The following is a 23733-nucleotide window of genomic DNA, read 5'->3' as shown; positions in this document are numbered from 1 at the left end:
AGCCCCAGCCTCCTCAGCTGGTAGCAGAAAGGAAACTTGACAGAAATTCCTGTGCAACTCAAATCCCCTATACTAGAAAAGGGAGGTGCCAAGAAGGATGTTACAGCCCTGGGGAGCAGGGGGTGCTGGGCAAGGAGGTGGGGAGAGGAAGGACATGCCTCTCATTTCTCCACACTGCACTAGATCAGCAGCCACTATGTTCACCATCATTCAGTCCGGACACCGAGGTCCCGCTCCCAGGGCCTTCTGGCGGTTCCCTCACTGCGAAGTGAGGTTACAGGGAACCAGGTAGAGGGCCTTCTCGGTAGTGGTCACCCGCCCTGTGGAACGCCCTCCCGTCAGATGTCAAGGAGATAAAGAACTACACAACTTTTAGAAGACATCTGAAGGCAGCCCTGCAATGGGAAGTCTTTTTATATGTAATTTTTTATTTACATTTTCTGTTTTACAATTTCAAATGAACATTTTACATACTTAAAATATCGACCACTTCCGTTCTTCTCTTTCCACACTTCATTTTGCGTATCTCATACGCCTGCATGCATATTTTACAAAAACCATTCCAATCGGTTTTCCATTATTACACCTGTCAAAGATTATCTACACTGCTGAATTTATCTTAAAGCTGCCAGCATTTTCTGCTGTACACAATTATTTCCCATATACTCGATAAACATTTTCCAGTCTTCTTTAAACATATGTTCTTCTTGCTCTCTTATTCTATACGTTAAGTCTGCAAGCTGCGCATATTCTGTCAAACTTAAGCTGCCAATCTTCTTTTAGTTGGGGCTTCGCTCACTTTCCAAGTATCAGGAAGTTTTTAATATCTGACGTTTTATCGTGTTGGAAGCTGCCTGAAGTGGCTGGGCGACCCAGTCAATGGGAGGCGTATAAATAATAATAATAATAATTATTATTATTATTATTATTATTATTATTATTATTATTATTCAGGGCCATCTGATGTGCAACTGTGATAAGTGAGCTGTCGTCTCCTCCTCTACCCACCTTTCCCAGCTGGATCTGCTGCTGTTTCTGCTTCTCTAGGAACTGCTGATGCTGTTGCTGCACAACCAAATGCTGCAGTGCTTGAGGGCTCTGCGGCAACGGCGACGACTGGGTGCGGCTCAGCGGGCGGTGCCGAGGTAGCTTGCTTACCGTCCGCAGGGTGGAAGGGACGCGCTCCCCCGTCACCAGAGGAGACTGGCCGTGCAGAGGAACTGTAAGGGGGGGTGAGAGAGGGAGGCGATTGTTAAGGCACTTTCGACAATACACCACCGCAGTCCGCTTCAAAACGAAAAGCCAGGTTTGTTTTCATTCATATGGGTGGTTTCTGGCAGCATATTTTTTTTAAAATAAATATTTTAAATTAAATTTTCAAATTTTACAAATTCATCTAAAATTCTCTCCCTGGCAGAGAAGGCCCTAGGACTTTTTAGCAATGCACTTTGGCGGCCAAAAAGAGAAGAAAAAAGACCCTGGGCAATATGTAAGGGAGATGCAGAGATCTAAATAGACAACTCTTATTTGTGGTGTGGCACCCCTTTTGCTTGTATTTATTTTTCATTCAGATTTGTCATGGCCAACGGCTAGTACAATAAAGTTATTTGGCTTGGATTTACATACAATCAGAATGAATCTCTCCTATCCATTGACTTCCTGTCCACGGTGTTCTTTTATACCCTAACAAAGCTGCTGTGCTACTTATATTTCATCCATTATATATGTTAATTCTTAACGGTTAAACTACAAGTTCTCATCTGCTGCTACACTGCCAAGCCCGCAACGTTTCAACATAACCGTGATATTTTTTTCAACTATCCCACAAAATATTTCCATTCTTCAGAGAAATCGCCCCCCCCCTCATTTTGTTCTCTTAATTCTCACAGTTAAGTCTAGCCATCTCAGCATATTCCATCATCTTCGTAAGCCTGTCTTTCCATTTTGGGGCGTAGACTGCTCTTGCTGCAGTTTCTGCAGCAGCAGGAGTGCACAAATCAATTTGTGAGCTTGAAATTCCCCATTTCTCACAACAATTCCCACTACAGTGGTGCCTCGCAAGACGAAATTAATCCGTTCCGCGAGTCTCTTCGTCTTGCGGTTTTTTCGTCTTGCGAAGCACGGCTATTAGCGGCTTAGTGGCTATTAACGGCTTAGCAGCTATTAACGGCTTAGCGGCTTTAAGAAAAAGGAAACAAACTCGCAAGAACTCGCAAGACGTTTCGTCTTGCGAAGCAAGCCCATAGGGAAATTCGTCTTGCGGAACGACTCAAAAAACGGAAAACTCTTTCGTCTAGCGAGTTTTTCGTCTTGCGAGGCATTCGTCTTGCGGGGCACCACTGTATTTACCAGTGGTGTGTGTGTGTGTGGCAGGTCACATGAAAACAGCAGTTAGAAAGGTGCCACCTTCTACCAGAGGAAGAATAGATTACTCAGCTGCCTCCTCTGATGATGTCAGATGCCTCCTCTGATGATGTCACTGACTTCCGCCGCAAAGCAACGCTTCTGCCACCCCACATCCCAGCTGGTTACTGCCAACAACAGTGGTTAAATGCTACATTCCACCCTGTACAAGCTCGCCTGTGTGTTGCACCAATATGTTGCCAGAATCACACACACACCCCCGCACTCACCAGCAATTAGCGTGTTTTGCTGCCGAGCCTGTTCCAGGAGGAGGACATGCTGGAGCAAGGAAGCATGGCCGTGGTTGTTCGTCTCGCCCTCGAGGGCCACCCCCAGAAGGCAACTGGGGATGGACGACATGCTCAGGAACTTGCTGGTCAAGGCCCCGCCCTGGCGCAACGACTGGATGGCCTGGCGCTCGGCTTCCTGGTGCGTGGAAAGGTTTGGAGAGGCCTAATGGAGGAAGCAGGGTGGATAAAAATCAAAGATTTTTTAAAAACAACAACAACAAGAACAGATTATTTTAAAATTTAAATCAGATTTTTTTTATTTTAATCGGATTTTTAAAATGAAATGCTTTTGGAGGAAAAATCTTTCTAAAGATAGCTTTCTATTTAAGTTGTACTAGAGTCCAAAGGCTATTCATCAGGAAATAAGGATTTGTTTTAAGTTTTTCATGTGTGTTAAAACTCAGTCTAAGTTGTTGTTTTTTTTAAAAAAATGTTTAACCACATCAGTTAACAAACGTGGATACATATGCTATAATGTTATTGTTTTAGTTAAATAAAATGTTTAAATTGTTATTAAGGAAATGATTATTTTTCTCCTTCCAATAAAGTACAGCAGAAAAGTTGTCCATATATAAACAGTTAACTTGTTAAACCTCACAATAATTTCATAATTATCTATGTATTTCTAACAGTATAACCAAATCAGTAATTTCTGATATAACTGTAAAAACTACACCAACATCATCATTATTATTATTCCAAAAATGAAACCTTCAGCTGGTTGTAAATATTAAGATTATACCAGCAAGAATGAGTCTTTCTGTTAAAAAAAAAAAATTAAATCAAGTCTTACTGAGTAGTGATTTAAATCATGATTTAAATCGATTTGATTTAAATCAGATCCACTCTGGGAGGAAGCCAAGAGGGTTTGCTATAATCATAGATAGTGGCTAGTCGCCTCCCTGAAATCCACTATCCACCACCACCATTCTGAATGTTAAAACAGTGAGAAAACATTAACCTGGTTTCTATTGCGTCCAGAGTTTACAAAGGCAAACTTATTTCTTTCACTGCGCATGCAATGGTTGGGAGCGTGTGTTTTGTTTTGTTTTGTTTTTTGGCCCACTCCATCAACCTTGCCTCATATATTGATTTTGGATTATACTCAGATTCTCCCCGAGTTCTAGGCTGATCCTGAAATGGTTTGCTTTGGCCTATGCACACAAATACCACACGCAAGCCCTTTCTGTGATTCCCCTTTCCAAAATCAACGCAAGGAGAGGAGTAGCCATGGAGATGGCTTGCAGGAGCCACAGCTTGAGAGATGGCTCTATAGTAGTAGCGGTAGTAAGTAGTAGCAATAGCAGCAGCAGCAGCAACAACAGTGCTTAGAATGGTGGCGATTATATATTGCACTAAGGCAGAGCTTTGCAAACTGTGTGCCGCGACACGTTAGTGTGTCTGTTGAAGTTTGTAGGTGTGTCGCGCCAACGCTCCTCCCGGGGCTGGAAAGGGGTTAGTTTAAAACCCAGGCTTCCTCAACGTCGGCCCTCCAGATGTTTTTGGCCTACAACTCCCATGATCCCTAACTAGCAGGCCCAGTGGTCAGGGATGATGGGAACCGTAATCTCAAAACATCTGGAGGGCTGAAGGTTGAGAAAGCCTGGCTTAACCTCTGGTTTGCTAGTAAAAACAAATTACTGTGTCGTCAAATAATGCATGTCCAAAAGGTGTGTCACCAACATGAAAAGCCTGCACTAAGGGATCCAGCAAATATCCTCCAAATTACTCTCATTTTTTCCTATACGGTGGTACCTCGGTTCTCAAACGCAATCCATTCCGGAAGACCGTTCAAGTTCCGAAACATTCGAAAACCGAGGCACAAAAGGCTGGCTGCAAATGCAACTGAGAAAATTGAAAAACATGCAGCAGAAGCCGTTCAATTTCCGAGGTGCGTTTGAAAACAGAAGCGTTTACTTCCGGGTTTTTGGCATTCAGGTTCCAAAATGTTCGACAATAGAGATGTTCGAGAACTGATGTACCACTGTATATGTTTCTCTCTCTGTGTGTGTATGTGTGCACACACTATAGGATACAAGCATATCAAAATATATTCAGACCCAAATAATCTGAAAAAACCACCAATAACAAGTAAATAATACAGGCCAACTACTGTAAAGACACTCATAAATTCACCAGGTATTATATTACACCTTCCCCTTCTCACATAATACCTCCAGTCCAAAAGAAGGCACTCAAATTCAGTTAAGATCCCACTTTAGTGGAGAGACAGACGGGTTAGACAAAATTCACACCCATTTTAAAAGTCCCGCCGAAAATTAGAGGAAAGAGAGGCCGTTCCTCACTGCCTGGCGCTGTTTTAGGGGAGCAGCACCCAACAAAATCAAAACATGGGTGCTCACAGCACACACATGCACAGCTGTAAGCTCTTTCCTACTTGGGGTTGAGGAAAACAAATCGCAGCAGAGCCCAGCAGAATGCGAAGTCTGCCACTCAGCTATTTCCAACTCCTCAGGCTGAAAATAGCCAAGCTGTAGACTGGGCATGAGTCCTGCGTGCCTAAGCCTGAGCCAAGTTTGGTGCTTGTCATCAGAGGAAAGCAATAAATAGGTTACAGCTGGGAACCAGTGGGTTTAGGAGAAAATAAAACCTGGAGACTGAAGCTTGTAAAAAAAGAAGAAAAAAGAATAACACAAAGCAGAAGAACCCACGAAAAGGACATTTTAAATACTCATGAGGGTGGAATCATCAAACACTGGGGCCTCTGCAATTTGTGGGGTGTCCAATAGGGCAGGGGAGAAATTAAGGTAGGACTGGAGCAAGAACCAGAGGGTTTTAACATCTTATTTTTTTATTTATGTTTGTAAGCATATGTATATCACCATCTCATATAAAATATCAAGGCGGTATTGCATAGCAACATGTTGGATTGTAAGCGTTGTTTAGCAAGAATAAGGTGGAGCAAGTATAAGTTGCAAGAAACCACTTGAAACATCTGTTTCAATCGCTCTTGTTTGATTTGCTCATAGAAAACAGCTGAAAGTTTGCACATTTTGATAATAACAAGCCTGATGTGCAATGGGGGGGGGGTCCCAAATAATTTCGACTGCAACTGTACATGTAACATAAATAGTACCCCTGAAGCCATTTTATTTGGTCTCTGTCAGTGCTGCCTGCTTACCCCAGCAACCCTTCCACCCCTTGCCCCCACCCCCAGTCAGGGTATGATAGAAAGTTTGCCCACCGATTTGCTTGTAAGAAGTGTCTCCAGGACTTGTAAGAAGGGAAGAAGGCAGGATTGGAAGATCAAATGCTTCACATACAAATCCCGAGAGATGTAGCGCTAACGCCACAACTATGCACCGTTTTGCCTGAGAGCAAATGCCTGTGTGAAATAGGTCTACTCCGTAACTGTGAGGCTCGTACTGCTAAATGGCGCTAACTCTATTATAGAGCCTGAGGGAGTCACTCTTGTCCTAAATGTGTCTCAGCCTGGCATGTGCACGATGAGGCGACTGAGGAGAGAGGAGTGACGCCTGTCCTTTATTCATAACTCCGCAACGGCGGCACTGGCGACTAGAAATATTCAGGGCCGGCTTTCCCCAACTTGGCACCCTCCATATGTTTTGGACTACAGCTCAGCGTGACTGGGAAATGCTGGGGCTGGTGGGAACTGCAGTCCAAAACCTCTGATTTAGAGGAAGTTAAGACGTGAAACCCACACCCCGCCTGCTTTTCTTTGCCGTTTTGTGCTGGCACTTTCCCCCTCTATAGGAAAGTTCCCCAGAGGTCCCTTCCTACTCTACTATGCCCCCACTTAACCCCCTCTTCCACTCCTAAAGCCTTGCTCTCTCTTCTCCCACTCCAGCTCCGCTATTGCTGCTCCCCTTCCCAGCTTCTTAAGTCTCACAGTTTCTTTCCTTGGAGTTCCTTAAACTCTGCATTTCTCCCCCCTTCCAACCCCTAGCCTGGCTCCAGGCTTTCCCAAACGTGGGTCTCTTTCCAGCTCAGCCTTTCTCAACTTGTGGGTCCCCAGATGTTGTTGAACTACAACTCCCATCACCCCTAGCTAGCAAGGCCAGACCCCAGGGTTGATGGGAGTTGCAGTCCAACAACATCTGGGACCCACAGGTTGAGAACCGCTGCTCCAGCTGTTTTCAGACTATGATTCCCATCATCCATGACCGCTGGTTTTGCTAGCTAGGGGTGATGGGAGTTGTAGTCTGAAAACAGCTGGCGAGAGACCCAAGTTTAGGAAACTATTGGCCAACAAAGTGAGGCTTCAGCAGAGGGTCTTGGGTCATGAAGCAATACATACAGAACTCTCAGCGGCCTGATAGAGATGTTAGGGCAGTTCTTTCCACATCTTCCCTGGAGTTCTATGTGACTTGAGGGAAGGGGGAAGTGACAACAGCTTCCTGTCAGCCTGAGAAGACTCTTGTCATTCTACATTTTATATAATGTAGTTGTTTTAATACAATTGCAGCGTGGCTCCCAAATGCCTTGGTACTTGGATGTCCCACAGGGCTTCTGCAGCTTCCAATAATTGGATGCAGGAGCGTCCTGCAGCCAATCAGAAGCCACGCTTTGGTTTCTGAACGGATTCCATTTGACTTCCAAGGAATGACTGTAAAGGGTTCCCAAGACTTGGATCTCCAGACTACAACTCCCATCATCCTAGCTAGAAAGACCAGTGGTCAAGGACGATGGGAATTGTAGTTCAAAAACAGATGGAGAAAGAACCAGGTTTGGGAAACACAGTTTAAATATTTAAAAGCTGTCAATGACATTGGGTTTCTTTGGCAGAAAGGTGGTATATAAATCCTACAGCTAAAATTGGTGTGGAACTGGTGCCTAGTTGACATATGTTCCTTTTGGCACCCGCTTAAAACACTTTTGTTTAGGCTAAGCCTATCAGGACATGTGGAAGTGACTTGCAATTTTTCTCTTTTGAGCTACTGTTGATTTTAATCATCTTCTGGATGCTTTTAGATAACTGTTTTGAACTGTTTCTCTACCGATCATTTTAAGGTTTGATTTTACACTGTTGCAAAGTGCTAAATAGCTGCCGTTGCTTCTTAACAATCAAGCGCTACGGAAATGCTATTTAATTAATTCACCAAAATAACTACTTCGGTACCTGCGTATTTCTGACTTTCAGCCTCTGGGCCCTAAGCAGAGGCTTGACTTATTACCATTGTTCTTGGTTAGTTACTTTCCCTGCAGTAACACGGCTCACCACTCTTGCAGGACAAAATGCTGTGCTAGATGGGCTGTTGGTGCCTGGGCATCGGTGGCCAGGGGTGGTGGTGGTGTCTGAGCCAGAGCACCCACTGTATGATTTCTGTTACGTTTTATGGATAGCATGTACTCACGCTGAGGTGTGAATTTGTCACCGTGACGGTAGCCTGTAGTCCTAAGGAGATGTTGGGCAGAGACGGGGAAGTGTACAAGCTGAGCTGGCTAGCTGACCCATCCATGGTGACAGCTCGGTGTTGGGGCAGCATCTGCTGTATATAATTGCAGGGAAGGGAGGATATAAGAAGAGACAGAAGGGTAAGAAACTGCAACAAAATATGAGAGGAGGGGGGAAACACAGCCATGTTCTCCCAGCTCTATTGGTTTGATCACCTAGCTAGCATGGCAAGAGACATCTGGGACATATGCCAGAAGGCTGGCTTGTTTTTTCAATTGGTTTTCTGCGGCACATTAAAAGACTGGATGTATCTACATAGTGTGTCCAAAAGGCAAGGACACCACAAAAATTACCAGCAGGTACCCAGCCCAATGTTGTGCAAAAACATGGATGAACTCATGAGTCAATCAAAGAAGGCAGGCCCCCCACTTCTACATCAGCCAAAGGCAATTCACATTCAGTCTGCATGGTTGTGGAGGTGGGAAAAGAACGTAAATTGCAATCTGTGTTCAGACAACCACTCCCAATTAAGTCCATGTATCTATTTATCGACCCGGTATTTGCGTACACAGCCCATCCTTCACCCAAAGGTGTTTATGAAAAATATTGCAATTAGAATAAGAGCATACATTAAAAATAAAGTCACAAAAAGGTTGTTACGTCTGCTAACAAATTCCAACTCACTTCACGGCTGAACTTTTAAATGTAGTGATCTGTGGTCAGGCAAGGAACACCCTCAGGGGTCTCAATGACTCACACGGTTTTCTGAACATTGCCATTTTTAATGTCTCATCTGAATCCTTTTATTTATTAATTTTCATAGCAAATGACCCTTTTTAACTATGCAAACAGCAACAAGCTTTGACGTTATGCAGCTCTGACAATGTTTGTAGATATAACAAAGCAAAAGACATGCAGGTGTTCCCCTGAAGACGCGCAGCGGCACTCTAGCACAAGGTGAAGGTGACATAAAATAGGAAGAAGGCACTGCTCAGAAACTTTCCATGTTCAGCAGCATTTGAATCAGCTGGATCAAGGTAGTTACAAAGGTCCCAAATCTATGAGACTTAAGACAAACTTTTCACATTGTTTGCAATGAGAAATGTGCATTGCATGTCCAAGCTCAATGTGCACAACATGAAATCTCTACATGGTGCTTAGTAAATTTTGGATGCTTTATGTGCATAGTAATAATAATTATAATAATTGTACCCCGCCCATCTGACTGGGTTGCCCCAGCCATTCTGAGCTGCTTCCAACAAATATAAGAACACAATAAAACATCAAACATTAAAAATTTCTCGTTACAGGGCTGCCTTCAGGTGTCTTCTAAAAATTGTGTAGGACTCCTGATATTGCTCAGAGCTTGCTAGTAACAGAGCTCCTCAAGTATCTTGGTGTTTGAGTTCTAGTAATTTAGTCGGAGCAAAGTCATAACAGATTTATCATAAGAAAAGGAGCTGGAACTGTTAGCAGAGTTTGACATACATACAAGAAAAAAGTCCCAATAAGATGGCTTTCTCTGGAATAGCGCTCTCTCTGGGACTTGTCAGAGAGGCGGTTTAAGGGCTGTAGATTACTGGAGCAGTGGTATAAAAAAATGGCAAGTGACAAGCTGCTGTGTTAAATGGAAAGCTAAGGTGGGAAAGGATATTCAGCTTGCAAATACAAAGGTTTATTCTCCGCTAGACTTGAGATTTCTAACCCTTGAGCCCCATTTGCTCAAGAACTGAAAAATATCTAAGTGGTAACCAGTTACTTTACAAAATATGAATGAACCTATTCTACAAAAGACAGCAGGTACCCTGTTCTGAGAAAAATGGCCATAATGACTAACAAAGTTATTAGTTGTTACAAGACTCAGTAAGGTGCAGTGCACAGGGATGGCACTGTATAAATGAAATGAATAATGTGAATTCCCCGGACAAATCCACAGTAATCAAGGGGCTAATTCTGAGTCTCAATCAATTAATGAAATACGATCACTGCGGCTAAATCATGAACCATCCCAGTCCATCCTAGAGGGATTCCTGTAGCCCAGTCCAGCCTTGTGCAGGTCTATAATCTTTTCCCTGACATCCTTGGACAGCTCTTTGGTCTTGGTCATGGTGGCTACTTTGGAATCTGCTGGATTGACTGCTTCTGTCGACAGGTGTCTTTTGTACAGGTACTGTAACGAGCTGGGATTACAGGTAAGACCTCTCCCTTACAGCAGGTGCTTCTAATCTCAGCTCATTACATACAGTGAAGAGACCAGGTAGCCAGACACCTGCCTGCTTGAAAGGGGATCAAATACTTATTTCACTCATTATAATGCACATCAATCTCTGACTTTCGTCTTCTGGGTTTCTGGGGGTTTTCCTGTTGTTATTCTGTCTCTCACAGCTACAATAAACCTACCATTAAAATTATGGACAGGTCATTTCTTCGTCAGAGGACAAACTGGCAAATTTAGCAGGGGATCAAATACTTTTCCCCCTCACTGTATACAGTGGTACCTCGGGTTACATACGCTTCAGGTTACATACGCTTCAGGTTACAGACTCCGCTAACCGAGAAATAGTACCTCGGGTTAAGAACTTTGCTTCAGGATGAAAACAGAAATCGTGCTCTGGCGGTGCAGCAGCAGCGGGAGGCCCCATTAGCTAAAGTGGTGCTTCAGGTTAAGAACAGTTTCAGGTTAAGAACGGACCTCTGGAACGAATTAAGTACTTAACCCGAGGTACCACTGTAAGCTGGTATTTAAATGTTGGATTTCATCAGAGCACGGTGGTGTCCAAAAGGTAGGTCTATGACATGGGACTCAGGCGAATTGGACCAGATGATGCCCTGGGTCCCTTCCAACTCTAGAATTCTATCATTCCATAATGTTGGAGTTGGAAGAAATAAAAATTCCTGGTGAACGTTCTCAAGGGTGCCCTTCCACTGACGATGTCAGCAGTGCATCTCGGGATCAGAAGAGAAGCTGAAGATGTTCCTTAGGACAAGTGAACAAAGACCAGCAGATGGCGCTTCTTCTTATAACAAAGGGGTGCCCTCCTTAAGTAGTCCGGCTAAGTCTTTAAGTGACTGGGGGAGGGGAGGGTGGACCTGCCATATGGGAGGTAATTACATACCCTTCTGATCTGCAGCTTAGCTTGGCAGATGTCAAGATGGGAAGAAAGAATTCCACTGTGCGTGAGGGAGGGAGGGAGGGAGATGCCCAAGCTTTCCCCCCCATGCACAAGGATCATCACTCTCCTAGTGAAGTCACAAGAGGGGATTCTGGGGTTCCCTTCCTCTGCTTTTCTTTCCAGAGAGGAAGTAGCGTATTTTTTGCTCTATAAGACTCACTTTTTCCCTCCTAAAAAGTAAGGGGAAATGTGTGTGCGTCTTATGGAGCGAATGCAGGCTGCGCAGCTATCCCAGTAGCCGGAACAGCAAGAGGGAGCGCTGCTTTCACTGCGCAGCGATCCCTCTTGGTTTCTGGCTTCTAAGATTGAGAATAATTTTTTTCTTGTTTTCCTCCTCCAAAAACTAGGTGCGTCTTATGGTCTGGTGCGTCTTATAGAGCGAAAAATACGGTGGTTTCTCTCTATGGTGCACAAGGCTTGTTCATGAGCGGAAGCACTTGCTCCTTTGAGAAGAACAAGCCGGGAGAGTGTTGTCATGCGTCTGGTTGGCTGCGGTGAGAACAGGATGCTGTACTAGTTGGGTCTTCTTATGTTCTGAATGCATCCTCACCTTAACACCTCTCTAGTGCTAAACAGAAGTATGTGTGACCATGGCTTGTGCACGCATTAACTCAAATGGACTACAACAAGGAATAGTCTAAGTCAGGGGTAAGGAATGTGTGGCCCTCCAGATGCTGCTGCTCCACTCCAAATCCCAATAGCCCCAGCTAGCACTGCCAATGGCCAGGGATGATGCGAGTTGTAGGCCAGCAACATCTAGGGTCACAGGTTCCCTACCCCCCCCCCAAAGTCCTTTAAATCCTCAGTAAATGTAAAGGGTAAAGAGACCCCTGACCATTAGGTCCAGTTGTGACCGACTCTGGGGTTGCAGTGCTCACCTCGCTTTATTGGCCGAGGGAGCCGGTGTACAGCTTCCAGGTCATGTGGCCAGCATGACTAAGCCGCTTCTGGCGAACTAGAGCAGCGCATGGAAACACCGTTTACCTTCCCGCCGGAGCGGTACCTATTTATCTACTTGCACTTTGACGTGCTTTCGAACTGCTAGGTTGGCAGGAGCAGGGACCGAGCAACGGGAGCTCACCCCATCGCGGGGATTCAAACTGCCAACCTTCTGATCGGCAAGTCTTAGGCTCTGTGGTTTAACACACAGTGCCACCCATGTCCCTTAAATCCTCAGTAAGAGCCTGCAAATGATAAGTGAGAACTTACGGGGGGGGGGGGGCGGGAGGCAAGCAAAATGCAAGGGAGATAGTGAAAGATACAGGAAAGATACAGATTTCCAAAAAATAGCAAGGAGAGAAAAGAGGGCCTTCTTAAACAAACAATGCAAAGAAATAGAGGAAAACAACAGAATGGGAAAAACCAGAGATCTGTTGAAGAAAACTGGAGATATGAAAGGAACATTTTGTACAAAGATTACCATAATAAAGAACAAAAGTGGAAAGGACCTAACAAATGCTGAAGACATCAAGAAGAGGTGGCAAGAATACACAGAGGAATTATACCAGAAAGATATGGAGGTCTCGTACACCCCAGGTAGTGTGGTTGCTGACCTTGAGCCAGACATCCTAGAGAGTGAAGTCAAATGGGCCTTAGAAAGCACTGCTAATAACAAGGCCAGTGGAAGTGATGATATTCCAGCTGAACTATTTAAAATTTTAAAAGATGCTGCTGTTAAGGTGCTACACTCAATATGCCAGCAAGTTTGGAAAACTCAGCAGTGGCCAGAGGATTGGAGAAGATCTGTCTACAACCCAATCCCAAAGAAAGGCAGTGCCAAATAATGCTCCAACTACCACACAATTGCACTCATTTCACACGCTAGCAAGGTTATGCTCAAAATTCTACAAGGCAGGCTTAAGCAGTATGTGGACCGAGAACTCCCAGAAGCGCAAGCTGGATTTCGAAGGGGCAAAGGAACCAGAGACCAAATTGCAAACAGGCGCTGGATTATGGAGAAAGCGAGAGAGTTCCAGAAAAACATCTACTTCTGCTTCATTGACTACACAAAAGCATTTGACTGTGTCGACCACAGCAAACTATGACAAGTTCTTAAAGAAATGGGAGTGCCTGATCACCTCATCTGTCTCCTGAGAAATCCCTATGTGGGACAAGAAGCTACAGTTAGAACTGGATATGGACACGAAAGCTTATACCAAGAACAAACTTACATGGTCTCTAAGGTGCTACTGGACAATTTTTTTATGGTTCGTGCAAGTTATGGTTTGGTGTGCTGTCCGAATCGACAAACTATAGTTACAGAGTCTGCTGCATCACAAAGACGAAAGTGAACATTTGAAGCTGAATGCTGTGAAGGGGGGGGGATTTCTAATGCATGTTTGGAAGCTCATAGCATGGTTTTTGTATTCTAGAACTGGCGCAAATCATGGTTTAGTGAGGTTTCTGAACTGAGCCTCTATCACAGAGTAGTGACTGTCTGAGTTTGCCTGTGGCTCTTTTCTTTTAAAAGATCTGGTGTTTTGTTTTATTCAGCACCATATTAACTTGAGAGAGAGAGAGAAAAATTGCATTTTCACAAACGCACCTAAAAATAAACTGAAAGTAAGACATAATTCACCGAAGAATCCTTCTCCATTTATGAGTCACTCCATAGTAACTAGCAAAAGTGACTGGGAGCCGTTTCTGGTTTCTACCGGTGCTCCCATCCACTTGCAAAGCTCAATGATCCACTGACACACACACAAAAGCAATCATCCATGCAAAGACAATTGTGTGCACCTCCCACAGGAATGTATGTGCACAGAAAAGAACACACACACTGGCAGCAATTGCTAACAGTTGCACACACATAGGCAGTTTGGTCAGCTTCAGCAGTGCACAATTGCACATATCAATGGCAAAGTCCTTTCCATCCAGATTGAACTGCTGCTGTCCCACTTTCTTAGAAGACACACAGCAGCTATCCCATGAATTCCTTTTGCACGGAGTCAAGCAGGGTAGAGGGTCCTGCCTTTGAAAATGCGACTAGTGAATTATTTTACCAGGCTCTTAGCAGGCTGGGGGAGAAATGTGGGTTGGTGGAGGAAGGATGCACAAAAATACCACTTCTATCACTCGTGTAACCACAAAACGCATTGTGGTTACGTATTTCAAAGCTACGTATTTGCTGTAATCCCACAGAAGCGTATAAACCACACACAGAGAGTATTTCACATGTAATTCAGCTTCCTGAGAATTTCAGGTGTGTGTGTGTGGAAGGGACTGGTGGTGTACAGTTTTTTTAAAAAAACAAACCCAACAAGAACCACATGTCTAGCCTTTAATATAGGGGTGGGGAACTGTTTCTGGCCGGTGAGCCAAATTGCTTCCTCTCCCTCTGCCCTGAACAGGCCAAGTTTGACAGGTGGGCTGCATCTTCAGAAGCCCCTTTCAAAACATGACGTCTGATATAGGGCAGGTGGACGTGGCAAGGCCAAAAGGGAGAGGCCTGACGGGTCTAATTAGGCTTGCGGGCTTGAAGTTGCCCTCCCTTTCTTTAATCCATCACCACCATCATCACTACTACAAATCTCTGGCACAGAATTCCTAGCCCAAACCGGGCATGTGCCCAACTGGTCTCTCCATTCTGAACCATGCTGGGAGGGAGATGGGTGGAACAATAAGATCTGGATCTGACAAACTATCCAGAGACGGGTATTTTTGGATGGATTAGGGCAGGGTTTCCCAAACTTGGATCTCCAGCTGTTTTTGGACTACAATTCCCGTCATTCTTGAGCACTGGTCTTGCCAGCTAAGCACGATGGGAGCTGTAGTCCTTTGTCATCCGGTTCTCTTATTCCAGCGGTTAACTTTGCCAATTCTACATAATCCATTACGTTGCTTATCCATTCTTCTTTAGTGGGTACCATATTTTTCCATGTATAACACGCCCCCGTGCATAAGACGCCCCTTATTTTTGGGGACTCTAAATTAAGAAAATGGGGGGAGACTACACCCCCTTTCTAACATTATTTTTTAGTAAAAAAAAAGACCCTAGTCTTATACATGGAAAAGTACGGTACTTCTGCTTCTTTCCATTTTTGCGCGTAGAGAATCCTAGTTGTATGAGTAACATGCCTAAATGACTTAATCATTTTTGGGGTGACTTCAGTCCCTATAACCCCTACAAGAAAAGCTTCAGGGGTTTTTTGGGGATATAGTATTTTTAAACATCTTTTTTATCTCATTATATATCGTCTCCCAAAATGCCCTCACTTTCTTACAAGTCCACCACATATGAAAAAAAGGATCCATCTATCTGGTTACACTTCCTCAGTCAGCAAATTTTCCAAGCCCTATTTGGAGATGTGGGGGATTGAACCTGGGATTTTGAGACCCAAATCAGATGCCCTACCACTGAGCTATGGCCCGCCCACCCTCCTTCCCCCCCTTATTACAGTGGAACCTTATAATAATAATAATTTATTATTTGTACCCCGCCCATCTGGCTGGGTTTCCCCAGCCACTATGGGCGGCTTCCACAGAAACCAAATACACACTAAAATATCACACATTAAAAACTTCCCTGAACAGGGCTGCCTTAAGATGTCTTCTGAATGTCAGGTAGTTGTTTTGGTTCCCGAACAGATTAGTCGCCAAACAAATCGGCCCCCGAACGCCACAAACCCGGAATTAAGTGTTCTGGTTTGCAAACGTTTTTCGGAAGCCAAATGTCCGACGTGGCTTCTGCTTGAGTGCAGGAAGCTCCTGCAGCCAATCGGAAGCCGCGCCTTGATTTTCGAGCGGTTTCGGGAGCTGAGCGGACTCCCGGAACGGATGAAGTTCGAGAACCAAGGTACCACTGTGCATTGCTTTCCCACCCTTCCTTCAAGAAGCACACCAGGAACATTTGTCCCATTTTATGCTCGCAACAACCCTGTGAGGAAGGTTAGGATGAGAGAGTGGCAAGCACAAAAATCACCCAGCAAGCTTCATGCGTGGGTTCAGAGTAGCAAAGAACAGGCTGAAAATGTAATGGCGGGAGGAAAATCTACGTTCATAGATAAAGAGAGGGAAACCTATATAGTGTTTGCAGAAATGATACCAGACCAGTTCATAAGCTTTGCAGCCGTTGCTCCACCAGCCTTCTTACCTCAGTATGAATATTGGGCACTGAGCCAGTAAGCCCGTTTTCTGTGATGGCGCTGTTGGAGCTGTTCGGGGAGCTGGGTCCAGATCCGGGGGCACTGTTGCACATTGAAGACACTGCAAAGAAGGGGGGTGGGGGGAAGATCACCACTATATCAGTCCCTTGTGCTGAGCATTTCAGCTTTAATTTTGAAACATAATCAACTTTCAAGTCCTCATGGTGGCAAGAGAACCATCTGAAAATTCAGTGTCAGTAACGAAAGTAGTTTTTGAATCACCAGGCTGCCTTCCCATTCATTTGGCCCTCCTGCCCCAATCGTCTTTGACCCATCCTTTGACACCTTATGCCTGCTTAGCAGCAGGGGGAGATCACTAGCATAGCAACCTATCGGGTCTTCCAGGAAAGTTCGTCTACGACAACATTTCCAGTTTTTAAATACACCCTACCAGATATGAAGGTGGTGTGCAGCCAAAGGAAAAGGAAAAAGGAATCCCTGATGCACTGCAGAGTTTCCTGGATCGCACTTTGAAATCTGCTTGTCATATCTGAACCACAGATGTTTAGTCTTCCATGATTCAGAAACTGGAAAAGGGCTTCACATATGCCAGACGTGGTGGCTCCCTCCACACAAGAGCCAGTGAAAAATCCCCCAAATTTCTTCCAAAGCTCAAATTGCTGGGGAGGCCCACGTTTTGGAGAGTAAAGAAAATTTAGAATTCTCTTCTCCCCCTCTGCCCTGCTCTGCTATGTTTGCAATTTTACATTCACCTTTCTAAATCAGCTAAAGGTATTTTGTTATTTCCAAAAAGAGGTCTAGTTTTGAATAATCAATCTCAGCCCTTCAAAAGCTCATGTGCTTATGTAATAGTGGATTGCCAGCCTGCCGCTGTCCCCTTTGCCAACAAAAATAAAAATTCCTTCAGAAGCAGCAGATGCTTCTGGATTATAACCCTCTTGTCCCTAACCCCCACTTGCACTAACAAAATAGCTAACAGACAGATTACGACCTTCAGGATTAATATCTTAATTTATCAGAAGCACATCTGAAGGGGATAGGGGGAAAAACTTAGGTGCATTCTTTATTTAAATAAATCTTCACTTTCATAACCTGCTCTTGACTTTCCTCAACCCTAACATCACTATGAATTTTATAAATCTTTAAATGGATACTTGCTTTGATAGTTACAGGGTCATACTAGAGAAGGGAAGAACAAGATTTGACTCGAAACATAAAGTTTGAATCAGAATGTAATGTTCAGCTCTCCTTTCCTCCTCCGAGAAAGATATTAAAGCTTAACATTTAAATTGACCACAGTTTCCTATTGACACCTGAGCTCTGGGAACTGTGGCTTGTTTAAAATACAGTTACTGGCAGCAGGCCAAGATCAAACCGATGTTTCAGAACTTAACTTGCTCTCAATCAATAGTTTGAACAAACCATGGTTTTCAGTGCTGACATCAAAGGGGAAATGCGGTTAGTTAAAACTGTAAGCTTCTCCTCCTCACAGGAAGAGAAGAGAAGTGGGGGGGGGGGTGCAAGCCTGAGACACCCTGCAGTTTGTTCTTAAAGTGGGAATCCACAGTTTGCTGTTTCTAAGTCATTATTTAACCTCATTTGCCGCATTCCTCCTTGAATCCCAACTTTGTCACTTCCAGTCTGCTATCTCAACCCCTTCCTCCCACTTTGTGGCACACAGCCCCCATCTGAGCCCGTGTGAAGCTTTTGAGGGTGTTATTTTAACCTCGTCTCTTTCCTTCCTCCTTGATTTACTGGCCCAACCTAGAAAGCTCAAAATAAACAAATGGGAGTGAAATACCCATTTGAAGCTAGGAATTAGCCGTTGTGCCCCCTTTGTGCCAAAAGGAATATGCCTTCTACACCTCCAGGAAGGAAGTGAAGTGGAGATGAATGAATGCAGAAGATTCCACATTTTGAAGAAACACTATGGGATCTTCTGGAGACCCAACTAAAAGTTGCCTCAGAAAACCCAAATCCATGTTTGCCAAGGTATTTGAGGGTGGGGAATTGGATGGAGAGGATTGGAGGGTGTGCTGAATACTTCCTCTTTCCCATGCCCAGCTATTCTCTCATGCAAATGCCACTAGCCAAAGCTATTCCCTCCCACTCACCCTGCCCTGGCTGGGCTCACCTGTAATTTCAATTGCTCGCTTTTTGAAGGTGCTGATGACGGTCCCATCTTTCCTCCGCAGCAGGGGGCTGCTCCGCCTCTCTGCAACCTTCTGTTTTAACCGTGAGCGCACTTTTAGGTTGGGTTCCGAGGCTGGAAGTAGGAGGAGGAGAAGGCACATGCACATGAGGGAAAGGTAGGAGAAAAGCAAGACAAGCGGTCAAATTGCTGGCAACTCTGGGGTTGTGGCGCTCATCTCGCTTTATTGACTGAGGGAGCTGGCGTACAGCTTCCGGGTCATGTGGCCAACATGACTAAGGCACTTCTGGCGAACCAGAGCAGTGCACGGAAACGCATTTTACCTTCCCGATGGAGTGGTACCTATGGATCTACTTGCACTTTGACGTGCTTTCAAACTGCTAGGTTGGCAGGAGCAGACCCTCCATGCAAATTCCACAAGAACAGGTCAAATACATATACCTAAGTCACACAGAGGACCAACATGCACAGAGAGCTCCATGCATGCAGGAGTATCCCATTCACATCTACAATGGGCAACGATCAGCGTTTGCAAGGAATTCCCCTTTGTGCATGCACTCCACAACTAATGGAAGAGAACATGGCGGCCCTTGCACACGGGGAGTTGTGCATGTCTTGGCGCCCCAGTAGAAGGTTATAGGTCTGTCCAAGCTCCATCCGTCAATGTCTAAAAATCCGACTAAAGTTCTTCCTGCCCAACTAATCAGAGTGACAAGCCCCACCTCCTTCTCACCTAAAGAACTTCCATCATGTAATGTCATGTAAGGATGAACTGATGTTATATTATAATAATACCATAAAAGAAATATTTGCAGTGATAATTGATATGCAATGTAAATAAGAATTTAAATGATTTAAAGATGACAAGAGCTGGTGGAGGGAAGTCACACGGGTGTGGTATTTTATGTTCCTTTTGTCCTTACTTTTTCTTCTTATTTTGTGGTTAAGTGTGTATATCTTATTGTTTTGTTTGTAAGTACGCCTAAATAAAATGTTTAATAATAATAAAAAGAACTTCCACCCCTTCCTTCAAAAGCACAAAGAAAATTGTGCAAATCCAGGTATGTTCCTGCTTTCTTTTACTCAGGACACACCACATTGCAGACATGCATGTGTCGCTTCCTCTCCCTTACTTGACTGAGCCCAACTCTTCCAAAATTTATCTTTCTTACTTGTCGGCAAGGGGGCTCCAGTCTGATAAAATGGGCTCCAGACTGATAAAATGGGTCAGCTTGCAATAAGCACAGAACCGCTTTGTGAATTTCCAGAAGAGTTAAGCTCTTGAAAGAAGCTGGCATGGTGTGGAGCAGGGGTTGGCAAGGCTTACCGGGCATGGGTTGGATCACTCCCGTGGAAATCCTGCACATGTCCATGGCGCCAGAAATCACTTCTGCGCATGCCCAGACGCCGGACATCACGTCTGCGCATGTCTGTGGCGCCAGAAATCGCTTCTGCGCATGCCCAGGCACTGGAAATTGTGCCTGCGCAGAAGTGATTTTCGGCATCTGGGCATGTGCAGAAGCGATTTCCGGAGCCATGGAAGAGCGTCCCCGCGCTGCGCTGGTTTAGCGCAGTGTGTGGGGACTCGCCGAGCGGGTGGCTGCGTTTGGGGGCAGCTTATGGGCCAGTTAAGCAACCCCAGCCCATGGGCCTTAGGTTGCCAGCCTCTGGTGTGGAGTGTTGGATTGAGCGTTGGGATTTTGACCTGGGTTCAAATCTCTGCTCAACCATACTGGGCGACACGACTAGTCACTGCCCTCCAGTCTAGCCCAGCCCACCAGAGGAATAGCCATAGCTCAGCGGTAGACCACATGCCTTGCATGCAAAAGAGCCAGATTCAATCCTTGACATCTCCAGCTAAAAGGATCACAGCTAGCTCGTGATGGGGAAGACCTCTCTGTGCCTGAGAGCCTGGCGCACTGCTGCCAGAAGAACAGTAGCTTGCACTGAGCTAGACAGACAGCCTGACCTGGCATAAAGCTGTTTCCTATGTTTCTAAGGAGCTTTGTTTCCGCATAGCAGCTGGGTTGTTGTCTTTTCTCAATGCCTGTCTGCAGAGAAGCTCTTGTAAGGTTACATAATTAGCACCCAAACATCTGATTTTTTGTAAAGCCCTGAACTGCATCTAAAAGTAGGATGTTCACAGAAGCAGTCTGCACAGTTAGGTTTTGCAAATCCCACTTGCTCAAGAATATACAAGGCGCTTGGCACACACAGAAGTGTAGGTGCTTATCGTAATTAATATCTAGAGGAACTGAGATTCAGCAAGGGAGGGAGCCTTACATTCGCCCACCTGAGCTTTTTGGAAAGCTCATCTTAGTCGCCGATAATGTTCAATAAACTGGCTTAATGAATGTCTCTCCCCCATATGTGTAGCTCTTCCGACGAAATCACACACACCACCCTGGTCTTTTCAAGCCAGCATACTCAGAAAGTGCAGAAAGCCCCTTTCCACCCAGGGGCCTAAATTTCATCAACACCACCCACTACCCTAACCCTGGTTTTCTGGTTTATCCCATCATCAAGGGGGTTTGCTGACCAGTTTTCCGGAGTGGAAAGTCGTCTCTGCTGTCGTAAGTGCCGAGTAAAGGTAGTTTACAAGAGGGTGGTGTTCCTGGGCTTCCGGTCTGGGGAGGGGAACTCTGGTCCAATGAGGTATGATGAGCCCCCCTGTGGAAACAGAGAAAGAAGTTGACCAAGTTACAATGGTGCAGACCAATAGGGTTATATGAAGTAGCAGAGCCAACGGACTTCTTCTGATATGTCCTGCTCCAGGACGGACAGTGCAACTTATCGTAACTTGCTATTTAAAGCAGCAGCAGCAGCAACAACAACAGATTGAAAAAGGCAGATAAGAACAGCAGAATTCTCGGTGTTATAAGGGCACAAATACAAATATGCCCAGTCATTTTGCAGCCTGTGTAATTTACCACTTGTCTTATCAACAATGCAAATGTTTCCACTCATAATCCAACCTGCTCTCTTTCTCTCATCTATCTGTCTGTCTGTCTATCTATCCAGAGCCAAGCCAGGAAGTGAGAAAACAGCAGTTTACAGCAGCCCAAATGAGTTGTCTTCAATCCAAGCACTGACATTATTTTGTAGCATTCAGAGTCTTCAGTCTGGAAACACTCGCAGAAAACTAAGTTTTGGTTCTGTAATCATCAGGGTGGGGGGATGGCTGTTTCCCTAGAGAGCTGGCATGTGAGCAGCGGGATTTGGCTATCTCTTGGAATGGTTAGGCTACACCTCATTATGTATACTTGCAAATAACAAGGAAAACTACAAAACTTGCCCTCTCTCTCTATAACCTGTGACACTGCTGCTTTTCCATTCAGCATGATTAAGGCGCCTATGATGTCAGAAAGCTCTCACACTCCTACTACAACCAATGTAAGAACAGCCCAATAAAATATAGCTTTCCCCCATATTTTTAATCTTCTATGACTCCCTGCCACTGAAAGTCATTCAAAAGTATACATCTGAGTATTTTGCAGAAATGTTTCTTCAGACTGGCTTTTAAAAAACAGGATTTGGGGAAGTTTTGATTTGCTACGTTATAGTATAAAGTATTTTATACCTTAATGGCTTATCTTGCTTGATCAGCAAGCTTTCTTTTGATGGGACAGAGTGGAAATGCAACCAAGAAAATTAACAAGTAGAGAGGCCAGGAGTGTGAATAGACATAGCATTTCTTTGTCTTTCTGCCATCCATAAAGTTGACAACAGTCAAGTCAGGATTCTATTCCTGAATGTAGGTTAAAGGGACTTGGGGGGGGGGGGTGACCCAAGAGGTGAGATAAGAATATCCACTGTGGGTGACTGTGAGGGTGGGGGAAGGGATAATGGTCCATCTGTGATCTGTTCTAAGCAGGCTAAATGGATTACCGCTCTAAGCATCCATGCTCCAGGAAATTCAGTGGGTTATCAGTAGGCAGAAGTTGCAGGTAGAATAAGTCAGAGGGCAAGCAAGGCCTAGGGGAGAGAGGGCAGGATGGGGTCAGTTTTATAGGTCAGGGTGGGGAAACTGAAAAGTGTGTGACTCCCGGCTGCCAACACACTACTAAGAATGGTGAGGACTCAAGGGAAGGATAGAGCCAGACAGAGGGAAGCTCAGAATGATTCTTTTCCTCTCCACTACTCCCTGGGGTGTGGCCACTGTCACATGCTGACAGCTTCTAGGGCAGGGGTAGGGAACCTAAGGCCCGTGGGCCGGATGTGGCCCAATCGCTTTCTCAATCCAGCCCGTGGACGGTCCGGGAATCAGCATGCTTTTACATGAGTAGAATGTGTGCTTTTATTTAAACTGCATCTCTGGGTTATTTGTGGGGCCTGCCTGGTGTTTTTACGTGAGCAGAATGTGTGCGTTTATTTAAAATGCATATCTGAGTTATTTGTGGGGCACAGGAATTCGTTCTCCTCCCCCCAAAAAAATATATATAGTCCGTCCCACCACATGGTCTGAGGGACGGTGGACCGGCCCACGGCTGAAAAAGGTTGCTGACCCCTGTTCTAGGGACATATTTGGGAGAAGAAAAGGTTAAGGAGTATACCCTACACAAATTTGGAGTGGAGTCCCTAAGGCAGTTGGATGGTGTCTTGTATGCCTCCTTCTGGCAACTCCTGCGGTCGAGTTGGCACCCAGCGTATTGCTCTGCTTTCCTTTGGACCATATAAACGAGGTTGAAAGGGGTCTTGTCATCTAGGCAGCACAGGACTTCCACAAACTGCCCAGGCTCGCACCCCGGGGGAGGTCACTTTGGTGCTGCTAACATAGCAAAAACAATACAGGAGCCAGCAATTATGAGTTACCGGTCTCTGAAACCACAGGAGGCACTGCGGTTCTCCAGCAGTTTGACTACTGGAGATGCACACTTCACTGTATCTCAAGACAGATGGATGCCAACAAACTCCCAGGGAGTTTATGGATGCTTCATGCTTTGATAGTTACATGGCTAAATTCAAGACCAGCTGCCCCACAGTCAATTCATTACAGTACAGCGGTACCTCAGGTTAAGAACTTAATTCCTTCTGGAGGTCCGTTCTTAACCTGAAACTGTTCTTAACCTGAGGTACCACTTTAGCTAATGGGGCTTCCTGCTGCCGCCACGCGATTTCTGTTCTCATCCTGAAGCAAAGTTCTTAACCCGAGGTACTATTTCTGGGTTAGCGGAGTCTGTAACCTAAAGCGTCTGTAACCTGAGGTACAGTGGTGCCTCGCAAGACGAAATCA

At 45.0% G+C, this 23733-nt stretch overlaps 1 protein-coding gene across 5 annotated transcripts in view; it reads right to left on the bottom strand.

Moving 5' to 3' along the window:
- The window catches only part of HDAC5 (histone deacetylase 5), a 119884-nt gene that overhangs the window by 33160 nt on the left and 62991 nt on the right, over window positions 1-23733 (bottom strand). For 3 of the 5 annotated variants that reach the window (XM_080979270.1, XM_080979269.1, XM_080979267.1), the window contains 6 exons: window positions 21040-21170; window positions 18483-18614; window positions 16336-16448; window positions 8030-8164; window positions 2634-2856; window positions 1009-1220 (listed from right to left, as the gene is read on the bottom strand). In XM_080979270.1, the coding sequence (XP_080835396.1) occupies window positions 1009-1220; window positions 2634-2856; window positions 8030-8164; window positions 16336-16448; window positions 18483-18614; window positions 21040-21170 (946 nt within the window). The remainder of the gene's footprint in view (window positions 1-1008; window positions 1221-2633; window positions 2857-8029; window positions 8165-16335; window positions 16449-18482; window positions 18615-21039; window positions 21171-23733) is intronic. The other 2 variants (XM_080979268.1, XM_080979271.1) reach the window with 2 other exon arrangements.

This window comes from Podarcis pityusensis, assembly GCF_964106645.2.
Source record: "Podarcis pityusensis genome assembly, chromosome: 13".
In the NCBI taxonomy this organism is placed as follows: domain Eukaryota; kingdom Metazoa; phylum Chordata; class Lepidosauria; order Squamata; family Lacertidae; genus Podarcis; species Podarcis pityusensis.
This window is presented reverse-complemented; position numbering and strand designations above follow the sequence as displayed.